This window comes from Schistocerca gregaria, chromosome 9 (assembly GCF_023897955.1).
Source record: "Schistocerca gregaria isolate iqSchGreg1 chromosome 9, iqSchGreg1.2, whole genome shotgun sequence".
Classification (NCBI taxonomy): Eukaryota; Metazoa; Arthropoda; class Insecta; order Orthoptera; family Acrididae; genus Schistocerca; species Schistocerca gregaria.
This window is the reverse complement of record NC_064928.1, coordinates 147,539,134-147,557,822: the sequence shown is the minus strand read 5'-3', so window position 1 is coordinate 147,557,822 and position 18,689 is coordinate 147,539,134. Positions and strand designations below refer to the sequence as shown.

Here is an 18,689-nt window from a genome sequence, read left to right as displayed (position 1 = left end):
GTAAATGTCGAAGTACAGAAATGAACTGTCAAAGCTTTACTGACCTATGGAATTCGTTTTATATGAGCAGCACACTCTGCTGTAGCAAAGAAAAGGAAGGGAACCAGCGAAAAACCGCTCCTCTCGGAACACAAAAAAGGCGAATGTGTTCCAGTTTAAAAGATCCTGACAGAAAAGTGGGGAAGCAGCTGCCTAATCTTCATTCGTCCTTCGCCACCAAAACTTTTGGTATGCAAACATATTCGTGCTTTTTGGAGCTGAAAGAGTAGCAGAGAGATGACAGTGGAAGATACAGGAGACAGTGCGAGTGCGAAATAAATAGAGAGAAAGTGGCAGTGAAGGAGAAAGAGAGATGGGTGAAGACGAAGAGAGAGGAGTAAGAGAGGCAAGTAAGACACAGTGGCAGTAAAAGAGAATGACAGATTGATGGAAATAGAAGCAATGGGAAAGAAAGAGCGAGGAAACAGCGGAAATGAAAAATACAGATGAGTGGAGAGCATAAGTAGGCTAGGGAGGGAGGGGGGCAGGGGGGGGGGGGGGTGGTTGCTCGTTACCCGGTTCTCTGTCACAGTCTTTTAAAAGACAGCAAGCATATCTACCTTCTTGTGCTACGGCAGGAACATTTTTCCTCTGGGATAGGATACCTGGAGAAACATGAGGACTCTGTTCCCACATCTACATCTACACAGATACTCTGAAAATCACACTTAGGTGCCTGGCAGAGCGTTCATCGAACCACCTTCATAATTCTCTATTATACCAGTCTCTTATTGCGCGCGGAAAAAAACGAACTGTAGTGTCCATTAGGCGATTTTTACGGACGCTGCGTGTGCAATGCATATAAAAAAAGGGGAATAAAATAAAACAAATAAGACTTAAAAGGCATTTGTGAAGAACTGTACAACTAATATTTACAAAAAACTGTAACGTAAGCACTCTGATGAGAAAAAGACCTTATCGCTGATAATTAACATCGCAGCAAAAATATATTGAAATAAAATATTTATATCTTTGTGTAACTATATATAAGATGAACAAAACAAATCGATCTTCTTCTGCTTCCTTTGTTATATGGAGATTGTGTGTAGCGCTTAACGCTTGCAGATATTATCGTTTTCTCTTCTAGACGATGTCAGGTGTGTATACAAATTGTTTCTTAAAATATATGTATAAAAATATCTCATGTTATTATTTCAAGATTATGCAAGTACCTCATCTAAATGTTTCACTTGAAGAGAGAGATTAATTAGTATTTTTCAACTGCTACGCCGCCCAAAAGCCGTTATCGCTGACTGGCAACAATTGGCCGCCATTAAGCATCAGATTTAAATATTATGTTATTTTGCGATTTTTATTCATATCAGAGGCTACGAAATCATTTCAACTCCTTATTTAATTTGAGTTTGAATATTTCAGTAATTCAAATTGGCGAGAGGTCAGGTATTTTCAGCGATACCATTTGGGGCAGATAGGAGAATTCCGGTCTGGACTTTATTTCGTGAAATTGTAAACTCGTAGGGGGCCTGGCGCTCATCTAAAATAAAATCAAACATTTATTTGGCCTCCTGCAAAGTGTTCATCTTATAATGTTCTTACCTACGCAATGAAAATAATTAATGTTAAATTCTCATCGTATATAGCTTAAAGTATCGAAACATCACAGAACACCTAGCTTCTCGCTGAACTGAGGCCGTTATGAAGTACAGAGGCGGTGTTACACAGTATTTATTCTGTGGCTGACTGATGCTTGTTCGGCATGCTCAATTTATGAAGCGAAATTCTGTTTATCCGGGACATGCATGGGTAAACACTGAACATCCGAGAGGGAAATGTTTTATTACAAAAAAGTACAAATAGGTAAAGTACAGTGCAATCATACATATTTCATACGAATGTAAACATAACAGGAAAGCACGTGGAGCTACATCTTATGAGCTCCTAAACAATAATGAAAGACAAGCATTTACATGCGTCAGAGACAAGCACCTGCAGAGTCCAGCTCCCAAAATGATGTGGGAATTGTTATGGGAGAACAAAACAGCATTTCTCTCATTCAGACTATTCAACAACTCCCAACTGTGCATTACGCCCTTACTTTTCATTCTTGAGTGCAGTTCCATTAATGAAAAATGACGTCGAGAACACTTACAGTTGGAGCTTCTTCTGACTCTCTAAGTGAAATGAGTTAATGGAATGAAATCGGTGATAATGAAAAAACTCTTTTAGTTAGCAAGCTTTATAGTTCACTCGTGAAATATTAATCTGCAGGATGTTTCATGTAGTAACAGCATTAGTAGCTACAGGATCGTTTCTGAAATGTGATGGTGATCTATGCAGTGGTGTATGATGCGATGTTTACGTATGTGCAGTTAGAGTACTATCCTAGTGAATATTTAGAAGCTGTGTTCTTTACGATTCAAGATACTCTAGAGGTCGCGAATGGCAATGAATGGTGCTGGTGGTTCGTGATATGTGGACCAGTAGCAAAGCGTGATCGATGAAGTGACGTGATGAAGAAACCGATGAATTGTGTACATGAATACTGATTACAGAGATGGCAATCTTCTTTATACAGATTATTAAGCCTAAGCCTTGTATGCAAACGGAATACATGAACATCTAATCTATGTCTACTCTGAAGAGCTGCTGTACAACGATGGTTAGTTATAAAATTCTATGATCGTGAAACGACATGAGGAACATAAATGCCAGTTAATAATCACTACCATATCTCTCCTGGGAATGAAAAGGTTACACATACTTCCGAATATGAAGCCTTATCCATAGTTTAATACACTTTCCCGGATTATTATTTTTTTATCTGAATGGGAATAAAACATGGACTTAATAAAAAGCACAAAAAGATTATTTTAGGACACATAACCAGGTACCTTTAATGACGCGCATGAATGATAAGTGGCAATGAATGGTGTAAGCGATATGTGACAATAAAATTCAGTCTTAGTTTAAACCGTTAAGATAGTTCACTCAATTTTGTGATTGAATGAGGTTCATAGTTCCTCACAAAATCTAGCGATGATGGACAATGTGACAGTTAGGTGCAGGTGAGTGCATGGTTTGTGAGGTTAATTGTGCTGATGAATGGATACTGCGATGCTATTTGACTTGGATAGGTACATGATACAGTGGCAACTACAGAATATGTGTTGGGTGACGGATGCACAGTTGATATAGCCGAGACTGTTCGCCCAGTAGTTAACACAAGAAAACAAATTCTTGTAAGTTTGTGTCTTCCGCCGTTTTGACACACTGTGTAGTAAAAAGTAAACAGTATTTTACAGAGAAGATTTGCCTTTGCTACGAATATCCTCTGTAAAGCTTGGATTATTTATTAGCGCCACTGTAATTGACAATAAATTTCACACATCCCAATTTTGTGCACTGGCGTTGAATGTAAGCATGATGCTGCAGTGAATGATGGATTATGAAGCCCAACTCCCTATTTGCAAGCAACAAGCATTGTATGATTAGTTAGTTTGTATGATTAGTTAGTTTGTGACCAAACGAGATAATAGCTGCGTGATGTGTAAGTTGACTGTGGTTTATAAGCAAAGGCACTACTCTACTTTCAAGGTACGTATATGGGAAATGTAGCTATGATGGTTGGACAACTGTTCTCAAACTTACCATAGTAAGACACTAAAATATGTTAATTGTTGATACTTTTTATTGTTTAGGTCGTGAAAACACTGTTATTGTCAGGGATGCTGTTTGGACGTGGTGATGTGGCATGGCTAGAGCAATGATTGTGGAATTAGAAATGGTATATGACAAGTGATGTGAATTCGGGATTTAGATACATAATCTTCCACCAGTGGTGTAGGACCTAACGCAAGTAACATGTTTTCCTGAGTCTCTTGATTGGTGAATCAATTTGATATGGCTGTTCAGTTTTCAAAAGTTCACCATAGCACTTGCGTCTTCCAACAAAACTGTTGGCCCTACCAATCGATTCTCATTTGATAATGTGGATGAGTGGTGCAAATGCTGTGATGAGACATGTGGTTGTGGAGTTAAACGTGATGTATGGTAAGTGAAGTGATGTCAGTGACAAATATATTAGGACACTACACAACTATTATCCTGAAGCCCCTTTCATGGTGTACCCAGTTATTCATTTGGTCAACACAGCACTGGTACCAATCCCCAATGCTGCCACATATACCATTGGACTCTCGAGATTTTGTGCCCTTATAGGCTTGTAATGCACAGTAGTGTTGCGTGAAGTGATGCATTTTGGAGCTGAGCTGGGCCCTTGATGGGAGACCCCAGTGGGGGACCACTGTGACCCTAAGCACCCTGGCGGTAATGGCTGAAGCTGACCCCCCTGCCCGGGTGCCTCAGGGTGGGGGCCTGGATGGGCACGAAACCGCTCTGGCTCTGCTGCTGCTGCTGCTGCTTGGCCGGAGGGGCGGCCGTGGACTTGACGTGCGCGCTCTTCAGATGCTGTTGCACCTGCTGCTGTGCGAGCGCGTTGTAGTCGGGCTTGGCCTGCTGCTGCAGCTGCTGCTGCAGCTGCTGCTGTTGCAGCTGCTGCTGTTGCAGCTGCTGCTGCTGCAGCTGCTGCTGTTGCAGGAGGGCGCTGTAGTCGTACTGCACCTGCTGCTGCTGGGGCTGCTGGTACTGCTGCAGCTGCTCCGGGGAGATGTAGAACTGCTGCTGAGCCGCAGCTGCGGGGGCAGCTGCTGCAACCTGCATACAGAGCACAGCTGTAGTCTGTCCCGTACCCAAGCTGTGACTTAATTACGAGGGCTGATCAGGCGCAAAATGGAAACCACACTGAAAATCGGATGAAGCTTTGGACAGAGGTGTTGGGCAGTGTACTAGTATGCCCGTCGATTGCATCAATTAGCTCTTTTCAGTTCTGAGCACACAGTGAGCACATAAAGATGCATTGAAAATAGTGTCTTCCGCCAAGTACGAGGTTCTGACAAAAAAAATCGCCCGCTGTCATATAGCCCAAATAACATGCATCTCCTTCTCCTGACAGCTCTCAGCCACAGTCTTCAGGAACAATGAAGACGGTCGTAAAGCGTTTTCGGTGGGAAATGTTTGATCACCCACCATAGATCCCAGAGCTGGCTACCCCCAGTTTCATCTCTGCTCACAAGAACCGCTGGCTATGCAGGCAACGTTTTGGCACAGACAAGGAGTTGCAGAACTGCTTACAGTATTTTGGTAAAGCACAGGCGGCTACTTTCTTTTAGAAGGGTATAGGAAATTCGTACAACGCTAAAATAAATGTCTAAGTTGGACAGACAACTATGTAGAGAAGTAACTGGAAGTTGTAGCTAACTATTGCAAATAAAATAACTTTGGTTTTCAAAATGGTTTCCATTTTGTGGCCGTTCGGACGTTACTTTCCGAATAGCCATTGCATTTAGTCAGTCAGTCAGTTACATGTTTCACAGACCATTTGAGCGACTTTTTACGAAATAATGTGAAAGAAGTCATTATTAGATTATTTTCAGTGAATAGATACATGCTGTCCATTTACAAGTTCCTAAATGGCACACTCACCTAAATGTAACGTTAATGATCGTATTACACAACTACACATAAAACTAACGTCTTTCTTTTTTTTACGATGTACTAATATTAAAATAATAATTTCTCTATGGGATAGAAGGAGATGTCCAGAAGAAATGGCATTGGATTAGATTTGAAAGTTGTTTTACTACCTGTCAGACATTTTACGTTATTGGACAATGACAAATTTCTTTTCTTTTTATTCGTATTGAGCCACTAACAACTTTAAGTGTGCGTAATGAAGCTCTCTTTTTCTTATAGTAGATATGAGCATCAATGTTATTCTCAAATTGTGATTGATTATGTAAGATGAACTTCACTTGTGAATGTACGGGATGTCCGTCCTAAGAGTTTTCACGCGCTTTTTCTCTGACGTTTCGACAGATACCTGCGATTTCGCATTTGCAATGATAGATGCAGTCGGTGGGAACAAATATTGCTCGTTGCGGTACCGGCTGCAATCCAGTCGGCCGCACTTTCAAATACGCGCGCCGCCAGTTTACACTGCCGAGTTTTCAACAGCGACCACCGCGGCACGGCGGCGCTGCCTGCCACGAACGATTACGCCGCTGCCAATCAGACACAGGCATCCTCTCTCCAGAGCTCCAGCAGCACGTCTACTTAAGCTCGAACATTCATCCACTTAGCCCATTTTGTTTGTTTGCCAGTTGGATAACATTTACTGGAGCCAACGATCGTCTGACTGATTTGTAAACCTTCGTTATCTCTATATGTTTCAACATTCAAAGCTACTGTTGGCAGCGGACACTACAACTACAGCAACAAAGTTATTTATTATTTTTTTTCTATTTGACACCATCTGTAGAATAAATTAATATCTGAATTCTCTGTTCATGAACAGCATCTGTTCCTTCCTCCTGTATCCGCTAAAGAAGCACACAATGTGAAGTTATAACACTCGTTTCATGTGACATCCAGTTTCAACAATATATGTATGATTGTCTTTTGGGACAAGCGACATTACCTTAAAAACGCAGTTTTGAGTTCCCATGGGACAGAGTGGTCCCAAAGTAGTAGTGATATTCAATTTAGTGATATGTGCTAACAGGGAGGGTAAAACACCGTGGAATAACCAGTACTCCAACACCAACTGATCAGCGCTGTTGCAAGGCGGTAGCTGGCAGTGTCGGACAGAGGAGCACCTCAGTCGCTAGTGGAGTACTGGTTATTCATTCTTGTTTTACTGACACTGTTAATACATGCCACTAAACCGAAAATCACACTAGAGTGAGTACTTTGGGACCGCTCTGTCGAATGGGCACTTAAAACTGCGCTCTAGAAATCCTTTTATACGGAATGGGAAGCAAGTCAGCGCTTCCCATTGACCTTGGGTGTCGTATGGAATATGTGAGGAGCAATATTTGTGTGGGCTGACTCCAGCTGCAAATTGCAGGAATGAGACTGCAAGTATATTCCGAAACACCAAAGGAAATGCGCTCCACGACTCTTAGGAGAGACTCTGGGTATACTACTTGTATCTGTTACTAGGTGAGATTAGAACACCTCACTCTTTCAAGAGGCATCGACAAGATGACTGCAGGTGAATACTACACATTATTCTTACTGCTTGCTTTTGTGAAGTGCTTTATTTCTAAAATATGAGGTACCACGAAAAACTATTTCATAGGATATTATGGAGTGAAAATATGCAACATTCAATACGAGTTTGAGTTGTTTCTTACAAAACCTAGCACCTATATGAACAGGAAAAGTAAGTGAACTTAATTTTTGAGCAAGTTGTAACGCCAGAAATGAATTGTCTGAGGATGTTCGTGTAACCTAAACAGGCTCAGAAACTCAGCAATATATTTTTATCAGTTCAAGTTGTCATCAATATATAGACACAAAACTTTGGAGCATTGTACTCAGTTTACTGACTGCTGTTCATGTTCTCCACTAACTACTGGTGTCACTCTGTTTCCGGTGCAGAACTGTTTTCTCAAAATTCAGGGAAATTCGTTTTCATAGAACCACTTAATAATTCTATGAAAAGTAGCATTACCAATTCAGTCTGTTGCGTTATCTCTAATGTGAAACATAGTAACAATGGTATCGTCTCCAGAAAGTAGCAAACGTGTTTGGTGAATGTTAAGTGAGATCAACCACATAAATAAGGAATTAACTGAGTGTTGTGTAGCTAACGCGAATTTTGAGTTGCTGCTGTAGGCGAAGTACTGATTGAGGAGGTTTACCATGGTCAATCTTTTGGCATATTAATAAATTACTTGAATGAAGACAACCCCCAAGTACATAACACATTGGTAGAAATAAGAATCAACCGTAGTAGAATTTACAGAAGTGCTACTTGATTCTCTTATGCAAGATGGTGCTACACCCCATATTACTAGATGCGTGAAAGATCTCTTGCCCGCGTCGTTCGGTGATGATCGTGGGCTCAGCCGCCACTTTCGTCATGCTTGGCCTCCCAGGTCTCCAGACCTCTGTCCATGCGATTATTGGCTTTGGGGTTACCTGAAGTCGCAAGTGTATTGTAATCGACCTACAGCTCTAGGGATGCTGAAAGGCAACATCCAACGCCAATGCCTCACCATAACTCAGGACATGCTTTACAGTGCTGTTCACAACATTATTCCTCGTCTACAGCTATTGTTGAGGAATGATGGTGGACATATTGAGCATTTGCAGTAAAGAACATCATCTTTGCTTTATCTCACTTTGTTATGCCAATTATTGCTGTTCTGATCAGATGAAGCGCCATCTGTCGGACATTTTTTGAACTTTTGTATTTTTTTTTTTTTTTGTTCTAATAAAACCCCATGTCATTCCAAGCATGTGTGTCAATTTGAACCTCTCTATCTACATTCTTCCACGATTTATAGTTTTCAAATTTATACTGACTTTTTTATCACCCAGTATATCCAATTTATTTGCTTATTTAAAGGCACTACCGAACAAAGAAAAGCATGACTTTTAACGGCAAGTGTTATTTTACAAAGAATGAAAGTAATGTGGTAGCAAATTAAACAACAACTTCTTGCAGAGAAAGCAAATGACACCCTGAAGGAAGTTTAGAACTGGTCAGTGAAGTGTTATAGTACAAGAGAACCACCAGATTTTATCGTCTGAGACATCACATCAGCTGCAGCGAGTAAGACTCAGTGCGAGTAGACAAGCAGTGCTGGACACTATGCTACGTACCTTGTACTGCGCCCTCTGGGCCGGGATGTTGACAACGGGCGCCTGTGCGAACTGCTGCAGGTACTGTTGCGGGTAGGCGGCGCCTGCCAGCGCAGCTCCTGTAAGATAGGAGGGAGGGAGGTACTTTCAGCTGGTCCAGGCCGGAAGGAAGGTAGGGCACACGCGTAGGACACCATCTGACTACGCTACAAGCAAGTGATGACTAGAAGTGGAAAGAAACAAAGCAGCCAGTGTGTATGTGAGTGAGTGAGTGAGTCAGTTTGCTTTGAGATTTTTGGTTAATTTGTTTATAAATATTCATATAAAACACTGGACGCAACACACAAGTCTTTTGTCTGTCAAATATGTGTCGAATATCATGGCTACACATGTGACCTATTTACATTGTTACTTGTTTAGCTCTTTGTATCAACATGAGATGTCAAACATAATTGTGTAAATGATCTGAGGACAACAAAATAATTAACGTGCAACTCGTTCATAGAAGGGGCGATCAAAGAAATGAAGTAAAACTTTAGAGCAATGATTTAACCATCGTGAGCGCCGTACAAGATTCCAAAACACTGTCTTTTAAGCCATGTTATTAACAAGAAATGATGTTTAAGTTAAAACTAAAAAACTACTGAAGTGATGAAGGACCTTAAAAGGCCATTTACACAAAAAATAGGCAAGATGCGCAACAAGAGGGCAAACTCAGAAAAGAAGAGAATTGTAGCGGTTGATATGTGACGCCACAGAAGGACGCTGAAAATTAAGTGACGTGATAAGAAAAACGAGAAAGGTCTCGGTGAAATAGGTGACAAAAAGAATGTACAGAAAATACTGACTATAAGAGGAAAGTCATGGCTGGGTGTGCTGTCCTTATTTCTAAGTTCTAGGGGACTGATGACCATAGATGTTAAGTCCAATAGTGCTCAGAGCCATTTTTTTATAAGAAGAAACAAGAGAATGGGAAATGAAATAAAACCTGAAATTTTCGTAGCAGTACTGAAATACGATAAAACTGTAAGGGAGTTGCAGACTGGAATACATCCAACAAATAATTGAGGACAATTGTGCAAGTAAAGTGAAATGTCGTGTGGCTGGAGCCTCCCGTCGGGCAGGCCGGTCACCTGGTGCATCTCTTTTTAGGTGGGGCCACTTGACTTGCGTGACGATGAGGATGAAATTATGATAAAACAATACAACGCCCAATCCCTGGACAATCTCTGACCCAGCTAGCAATTGAACCTGGGATCCTTGCACGGCATTCTTCCACATTGACAATTCATATATGGAAGCAAAGATGGTGCAAGTGATACTCTAAGATAGGCCAGGCAGCCACTGGAGCAAGTCGCCATTGTTGAGCAAATGGCTGATGCAAATGCAGTGTAGTAGCTGAGTCGCAGCACATACGCTCAAACGCCATGTGCAGGGGTTCCCAATTAGCTCACTCATGAGTAGTACATGTTCAATAGGGTCATCTAGCGAGTAGCCTACACTAGCTGCCCACGAATCCCAGGAGGAATGTGGAAGGATTCCCTGCATCTTGGGGTAGTGCCAGAACAGCCTACTGTATGATGAAAGTTGGCACAAGGGAGGAAGTCGTCGTAGAGTCCATCATGCCACTCAACTGATGACCCAGAAAGATGAGAAGATCAATGACAAGATGCCTTTCTGAGACTAAAAAAAGTGAGTCAGTGAAAATGTGAGAGATTCACACCGTGATATTTCTGGTATGTCCACTCGGTCCCACCTGGGATAGCAGCAGCTGGCTGGTACTGGTGAGCGGCCGCAGCTGCAGCTGCTGGTTGCTGCTGTGCTTGGTAGAATGCAGACACCGGAAGGCCGGCACCTGCCGCCCCACCCAGCAGCTGCCGTTGTGCCTGCAGCTGCAGCTGCTGTGCCTGTGCGGGCGAGACGTAGAGCAGCTGTTGTCCCGGCAGCTGCGGCGCCTGTGCGGCCGCCGCGGCGGGGACGTGTTGTGCCACCTGCGGCTGGTAGGCGGCTGCCAGCTGCTGGAGTGCAGCCGGGCTGAACAGCTGCTGTTGCTGCTGCTGCAGCTCCGCTAGCTGTGCGTAGCCCAGGGGGATCTGCTGCTGCTGTGGCAGCTGCTGGACCTGCCGAAAGGAGCGTTACACTGCCGTATGCTGAACTTGTACTCATGTCGGGCTGTGCAATGATGTAAAGCACTGATGCTGATATTTATTTTATCATCAGCATCTAAATATCAGTATCTGACAATTATAACTAGGAACATCGATTTTCTTAAGAATGGTGACAAATCATAAATTTAAAGAGTGGCGTAAAGAGCAGTATACAAATATATCTCATATCATACTTGTTAATCAAGACATACAGCAATAATAGAGGTTACAGATCCCACTCCTTTTTGTCCAACTACTGTAAAAATAACACACTTGAGAGAAAATACCTGTCAATTCAAGGCAAAAAGTCTGTTAATGAGTCCGTGATCATTTGTTTGGCACTTTATTTTACAGGTCCATCTTAATCACATAAAGTTTTACATTTCACTATGACCGGTTTCGGCTACTGCCATCTTCAGATCATAAAATATTCTGATGTACAATCAACGTCAAACTAAATATAGTAAGGGCTCAAATACCTTCGTTTGAGAACAGTCTTTCATAAGCAGATTATGCAGCTTTATAGCTGATGTGTTTAAGAGTAATTTCTTGCAGCTTTTGTAGCTTTATATAGATAGAACATGCGAATGATTCCACACTTCAAATTGATCTTGTTTAAGATATAGAAGGACATCTTAGAGGTAATAAATGAATTGTGGTGGTAGATCAGTATCTGTTCCTGTTTTCAAATTATACTTTTCTTGTCCTCTTTTTGGTATGCTTAATCAGTAAATCAAATTTGATTTCTCTGTTTACGTGTGTTGCCACACTAGCTGACGCAATGAAAGCATGAAGTGCATGATAGGGATCAGTGAAGTATTAACTACAAGAAAGGTCATTCAAAAATAATTCTCGTCTGCCCCCCCCCCCCCCCCCATCGTCTCCCATCGTCACATTTGACTAGTCGTAAACGTGTCGCACTGTTGTCATATGATGCGATAAGAAAACATATCGTGTAAATTACGAAAAACTTACCGATAGCGGTAGAAAGCAACTTGCATATTTTTTTATTTTTGTGGCAACATTGATGGTCACTTTTTTTTCTATAAGACTGATCAGACGATGTTTCAAAGACTTTAGTATCGTTACTGAAAGATCAGTGTTTAAACTCCCAACATTAATCGTCCAACATTCATATACTAGGTGATTCAATTTGCTGTTAGAGGGTTTTAGGGGTTGTAGAGGGGACTTGGTACATAAATGACTTTCAGACACAGCGCTTCATGGTATGCACACAGCTGAGGCAAAGAGCCCTGATCTGTGTGCTCCACAAGAGCTGTTCCACATGCTGACTCTGCAGTTATTTGCACGGGTTGTATCTGTGACACATGCAGCCATGCACACTGTACACAAACGATGGACACGCCTGTGCGGCACCACAGTCAGCCGCCCAAGTTGGGAAAGTGCCAGTTTTCCCCAGTCATTGTTGCAGTCAGATTATAATGACAGGGACTGAGGCAATTCTGAACACCTCCTTGAGCAGGCCGGACTGACCGAGCGGTTCTAGGCGCTACAGTCTGGAACCACGCGAGCGCTACGGTCGTAAGTTCGAATCCTGCCTCGGGCATGGATGTGTGTGACGTCCTTAGGTTAGTTAAGTTTAAGTAGTTCTAAGACTGATGACCTCAGATATTAAGCCCCATAGTGCTCAGAGCCATTTGAACCATTTTTGAACACCTCCTTGATACGTGCTTTGTGCAACTCTGTCATTAATTAACCTGGGCTTCAACTATATAGGGTGTCCGAAAAGTTTTTCCCTGATTACATAAATTGATAACTCAGGCTAGAAGTAAGATACAAAACTGGTGTCTAATTGTTTACAAACTATTAAAGTACACGTCGGTATGACTTTGTGGTCGATATGCTATCACGTATTGAGGACGATGATGGTTATCTCAGACGAATTGACTTTTCCGACGAAGCGACCTTTTTTGTCAGTGGAGTAGTGAATAACTATAATGTGCGCATTTGGGGTTCACAACCCCCTGGCGAGGTCATGGAGTGCACCAGAGGCAGTCCAAAGGCGAATGTTTGGTGCACGCTATTGCACGATCGAATTATCGGGCCATCCTGCTTCGCTGAGGCTAGCATCACACCTGCAGTGTATCTGGACATGTTGCAACTGTATGCTGTTCCTCAGCTGCTTCAGTATTACCCCGATGTCTTGTTTCAGCAAGACGGTGCACCGCCTCATTGGGGTTTGGACGTCCGTGCCCATCTCGATATGACCGCTCCTGGGCGATGGATTGGTCGTGATGGGCTAACGGTTTGGCCTCCACGCTCTCCTGACATAACCCAATTAGACTTCTTTTTATGGGGTTACGTCAAGGACGAACACGTGTACCGGATCTGGAAACCCTGTGGCAATGGATAAGCACAGTCGTTGAATCGATCCCTCCAGTGATGTTGGCTAATTTGTGGACAGAAATTGAATATTGCCTAGATGTGCTACATGCTACCAAGGGTACTCATGTGGAAGTTTACTGATGTGTGAGAAAACTTTGATAGTTCGTAAACAATTAGACACCAGTTTCATATTTGTATCTTATTTCTAGCGTGAGTTATCAATTCATGCAATCAGGGAAAGACTTTTCGGACACCCTGTATTTCATGTTGAAATGGGACACTTCTGGACATGACTTCCTGACCACAAGTGAGACTACCAAGTTCCCTCCTTAAGGTCGCTGACGGGTGAGGGAGAGTGTACAGCTGGGAGGGCGAGCGCTGACCTGCTGCTGCGCATACAGCTGCTGCTGCTGGGGCTGCGGCTGCTGCTGCAGCTGCTGTCTCTCCTTGGCGCTGCTGAGGTTGTCGCGCTCGATGTCCTCCAGCCGGATCTGCCGCTGCTGCTCCTCAGCTGCTGTCGCCAGCTGCGCCACCAGGCAGGCACACACCGCCACCCAGCACACCACGCCGCCGCTTGTCCTCATCTGCAAAACCACAAATTCACATATCCTCTGTTAGGCTGTTCCTTGTCTACTGGCTATAATTATCATAATTACAGAGATCTGGTGCAAGTCTTTCAATTGGACTTCCATATGGAAGAATTATACCGTATACAGGGAAAGCAGAGAAACATATCCGGTAACAGCAGCAATACGGACGAAAGTGTGTTTACTGATCGTGGCGGACGTTCAACGTTTATTGAGAATTGTGGCGAAAAAGGACAGATTCGAAAATCACCGCTGAACAGAATGTCGCACCCGCGGAATGAGGTCTAGAAGCATTGCTGCAGGGCGAGCTGGAATTCCAAAACCAGTCATGAGCGGTAAGAATGCCGGTAACAGGAAGGAGCAGTGCCGGAGCCATGCAAACTGCACTGTAGACGAATGGTTGAAAGTCGTTTGGGCGGATGAGTCTCGTTTCACACTGTTTCCAACTTCTGGCCGAGTTTACGTTCCAAGACTGAAACACGGCGTGGGTTCGGTGATGATTTGGGCAGCCATGCGTTGCTATTCAATGAGCCTCGTAGTTACTCTGTGAGGTCTCATTACTGTCAACGATTACGTGTCCATCCCGTGATACGATGTTCGTTCCCCAAGGTAATACTGTGTTCCAAGATGACATGGCCCCTGTTCGCGCATCTTCAGTCAGCTGGCACTGGTTTTTTCAGCACGAGGATGAATTGTCGCATCTCTCCTGGTCGGCACAGTCACCAGATCTCAACATTGAGGTCTACAACGAAATTTCCACTCTGGAGTGGAGTGTGTGCTGATATGAAAGTTCCTGCCAGATTAAAACTGTGTGCCGGACCGAGACTCGAACTCGGGAACGTTGCCTTTCGCGGCCAAGTGCACTACCGACTGAGCTATCCATCGTTTCGGCACACAATTTTAATCTGACAGGAAGTTTCATATCAGCGCACACTCCGCTGCAGAGTGAAAATTTCATTCTGGAAACATCCCCAGGCTGTAGCTGTCTCCACAATATCCTTTTTTTCCAGGTGTGCTTGTTCTGCACGGTATGCAGCAGAGCTCCATGAAGTTTGGAGAGTAGAAAAGGAGGTACTGTCAGAATTTAAAAAAGCTGTGAGGACAGGGTGTGATTGGGTCGCTCGGTCGGTAGAGCACTTGCCCGCCAAAGTCAGTTCCTGGGATCGAGTCTCGCTCCGGCGCACAGTTTTAATCTGCCAGAAAGAGTCATTGTGGTCTAGTTGGGAGAGAAGAGTTCGAGATCACTATCCATCACATCGCCTGAAGTTGCTACTACTTTTTAGGAAGATTGGTAATAAGGTTGATTTAAAAACAGTACAGGGCCTTTATTTATCCATTCCGAGACTACTGGAAGGGCTGGAAGCTGTTTTGAATGCAATTATTCAAAATGACAGTCACAACCGCATTATTTATTTTGCCGCCAATCCACGATGGGGTCACCTTCAGGACAATTTACACCATGTGGTCGCTCGCTGGAATCGTCACCCTGCCTGTGCACGGTTGGGAACTACCAACTACTGTGCACAAGCAGGGTGACGATTCCAGCGATCGACCACATGGTGTAAATTGTCCTGAAGGTGACCCCATCGTGGATTGGCGGCAAAATAAATAATGCGGTTGTGACTGTCATTTTGAATAATTGATTATAAGTAAATTGATCGCTGTTATTTCCAACCAACTACGTTACTAAAAAAAATGTTTTGAATGCCAACGTGTTTCCTTGACCGTATTAGGTAGGGTAATGTGACGCGGTTTGGTGTTTCCTTATTTTCGTCCACCTCCTGTCTGTACGTATATCACAAATAGGAGAACATTGTTGTAAATACTCCTTCTGCTAATTTACATTCTCCATAGATGAGTAGCACAGTGTGCTAGCACAGAGAATCAAAGTCGATTATGGGTTGCGTTTTTAATAAAGACGCACCACTGTTGATATCCTCGTTAAGGAACAAAGAAAGGCAAATGTGCTGGTTAATGTTTCTGTGGCAGCCAGACAGACCTTGTTTGAAACATTTTTTATTCTATTTATGAAAAAGAAATTTGAGGTGATCAATCATAAGCATCGCAAAGCGAATGGTTTTCGCGACGCCTTCACCGGCAGCCATTAACAACAGAGACTGCGCTTCCGTGGTGAACGCCGAGTGCAGACGCCGGACTATTGCACGCTCTCGCCCAGCTGTAGCTAATGTGTGGCCCGATGTAAAAAAGAAATTAAATAAAAGTCTGAGCGGTGCTCCGGGGTCAGGGCGTCCAGCGAAAGTCCAGCCGAGACTCCAGTCCGCCCCGGCCCAGCCGGTCCGGCGACTTTCGTTCTCGATCCGCTGGAAAGGAAGTGACAGGAGCGCGCTGGAGCGACCGGTCGTTCCAGCCGCTGCCTTTCTCCCGCTGGAGAGGAAAAAAACCAGAGGCTGACGCATTCTTCTCGGGGGGAATGATTGTGCTTCACTTAGCACACACTGAGTAGCGCGACTACGGCTACGTACCGGATAATCACGTGAAACCTGCACCCGTTTTAGATTGCGAACGGTTCAAGATATCGAAACGAGGTTTCGCCATACGATAGCGGTGCCCGCTGTTACAAAACGCCTTCCTTTTCCGTCATTCATCTTTACGCAAGTTGTAAGTTGCTGGCGAGGTGTAAAGACTCTCTGTGCACTGTTTTCGTCTTCTAGAGAAGTCACAAACTTTGGCTACATAGCGAAACCATGTCCGAACGCCGTACTTTGGAGGCTTCACTCTACTGAGCTACATCTACATCTACCTCAGTACTCCACAAGCTACCTGACGGTGTGTGGCGGAGGGTACTTCTGTTACAACCGACTGGTGACCCCTTCCACTCGCGAATGGTGCGTTGGGAAAATGATTACCTGTAAACCTCTATATTAGTTCTAACTTCCCGAATTCTCTCATCGTGGTCATTTTGCGAGCTGTATCTGGAAAGAAGAAATATGTTGTGCTATTCTTCCCGGAAAACATACAAAAACAGGTATTTATGTCTGCATGCTAGCGGTCTCTGTCGTAAAATTCTACTGTACATGATTTTCAGCTTTATACATATGCTTTCCTTGTGACCGAAGCGAAATGTATTGTTTCCAGTGAGAGACTTTGTTCCATGTAGAATGACCAATATGGGGCTTTCAATAACTCGTAGTGAAGATAGGTCATGTTTCACGTTTCCATCCCACTTTAGCTAGATAGTAAATGAAGTTCCTTTTACTTCCAGTTTGACGAACGTGGTCTTATATTGCACATGGTCCCATGGGGGACATACATAATTAATTACATTAATTTTGTAGTTATTTCTTGAATAATAATCAAAAGTCATTTCAAATTCTCTTCTATCACTTGTTCATCCGGAAGCCACTCGTAACTTATCACGTTCCAATGGTCTGATCACATGTTATCACATATCGTTTGCTAAAATCGCAATTGATGCGAGCACACGTCTCTGAACACATTCTGCGTTGAATGAAATCGTTATTTAGATAAACTGCCATCGCCATATAATATATTTATCCTTTTCCATGCATATTATGATAAGTACTACTGAAATATAAACCCAATAAAATCAATATTTTCTTTGTCGATGACAGGTTACTTGATTTGAAAAGGACTATTGTGATTAATACTTTTCCTGAGTAGGTGTTAGACTATACACAGTGGTTTCCGAAAACCCCTTATATTAATTTTTCCTCCCTGAAATTTAATTCTCCTCCAAATTTTCTTCTTGGTCGCAACTTACTCAGTGTACTGATTACATGACATCAAAGACATACTACGATCCTCAATCCCTTGTCTTTACAAACAATCCTGTTGGAGAAACATCTGCAACTGAGCATTATACCAGAGGTTAAAAATACCGTTTCAGTTTTAAAGTTCTTTTATTATCACACGACCGGTTTCGGGCTCTTATAAACCCATCCTCAGGTGTATAAGAGGCTTTTGAGTCCGAAACCGGCAGTGTGATAGTAAAAGAACTTTACAACTGAAGTATTTTCAACCTCTGGCCCTTGTCTTTAATATTCTTCGATTCTCTTAACAGTAACCTGGAGTCTGTCTAAATTGTAGGTACTCTTTCGCTACATGTATTTTATCCTTCCTACCTTCAGAATTTCAAAAAGCGTTTTTCTGTCAATATTGTCAAAAGCTCTCTACAACTCTACAAATAATATAAAAATAGCACTATTCCAGTCTACCTACTATAGAGTCAGTATTGGCACGTGTATTCTTGCCCCTGCGTAGAAGGCAACCCAAAGTGTACTAAAGATATGCCAGTAGCATAAGAGGCAGGGGTAAATAAGGTAAAACCGTATAGGAATGAACAATGAAATAATGATGACTGTTCATGGGTCATGAACCTCTGTACAACCACAAGCTTCTTGCTGGAGCAGGGAACGAAGTATTTCACACACAGAACTCAAGGAACTAAAAAGGGAGCTGCGCTGGGGACACCTACTGCTGAAAAGATTCATAGAGCTCTCGCAGATTTTTTGTTTTTCGAAAGAAAAAGGAAAAGGACACAAGCGTAATGAGGCATTATTAATTTCTTAGTCCATAAATTTCAACTGATCTACGTACGTTTCAGCACATCACTCTCCGGATTACTGATAATATTTATGTTCCTTGATGTACCAAAAGCAGTCTTCCTATGGTTTCTTTTCACCCTATAAGCTCGACAGATCGCACATTGTCTCCATAGTCACACACATTTGGAGTCACAGAGTCGCCACTTTCGAACATAACACTGCGTCTGCCATGGCTCGTGCTCGATATACACAAAAAATGTGCTAGATAATGTCAGTAGCGCTACAAGATTACATCGTAAGGTTGATGTGGTACGAGAAAGTATCGTCGTTGTACTGTCGTAAAAAATGCAGAATACTAGGCCATGATTTCTACT

At 42.9% G+C, this 18,689-nt stretch overlaps 1 protein-coding gene across 1 annotated transcript in view; it reads right to left on the bottom strand.

Moving 5' to 3' along the window:
* Positions 1-1,817: 1,817 nt before the first annotated feature.
* Positions 1,818-18,689, bottom strand: part of LOC126291753 (putative uncharacterized protein DDB_G0271606) — a 33,239-nt gene continuing 16,367 nt past the window's right edge. The window contains exons 2-5 of the mRNA XM_049985430.1: positions 13,586-13,786; positions 10,466-10,829; positions 8,731-8,828; positions 1,818-4,713 (exon numbers count right to left, since the gene is read on the bottom strand). Of these exons, the coding sequence (XP_049841387.1) occupies positions 4,312-4,713; positions 8,731-8,828; positions 10,466-10,829; positions 13,586-13,786 (1,065 nt within the window). The 3' untranslated portion in view covers positions 1,818-4,311. The remainder of the gene's footprint in view (positions 4,714-8,730; positions 8,829-10,465; positions 10,830-13,585; positions 13,787-18,689) is intronic.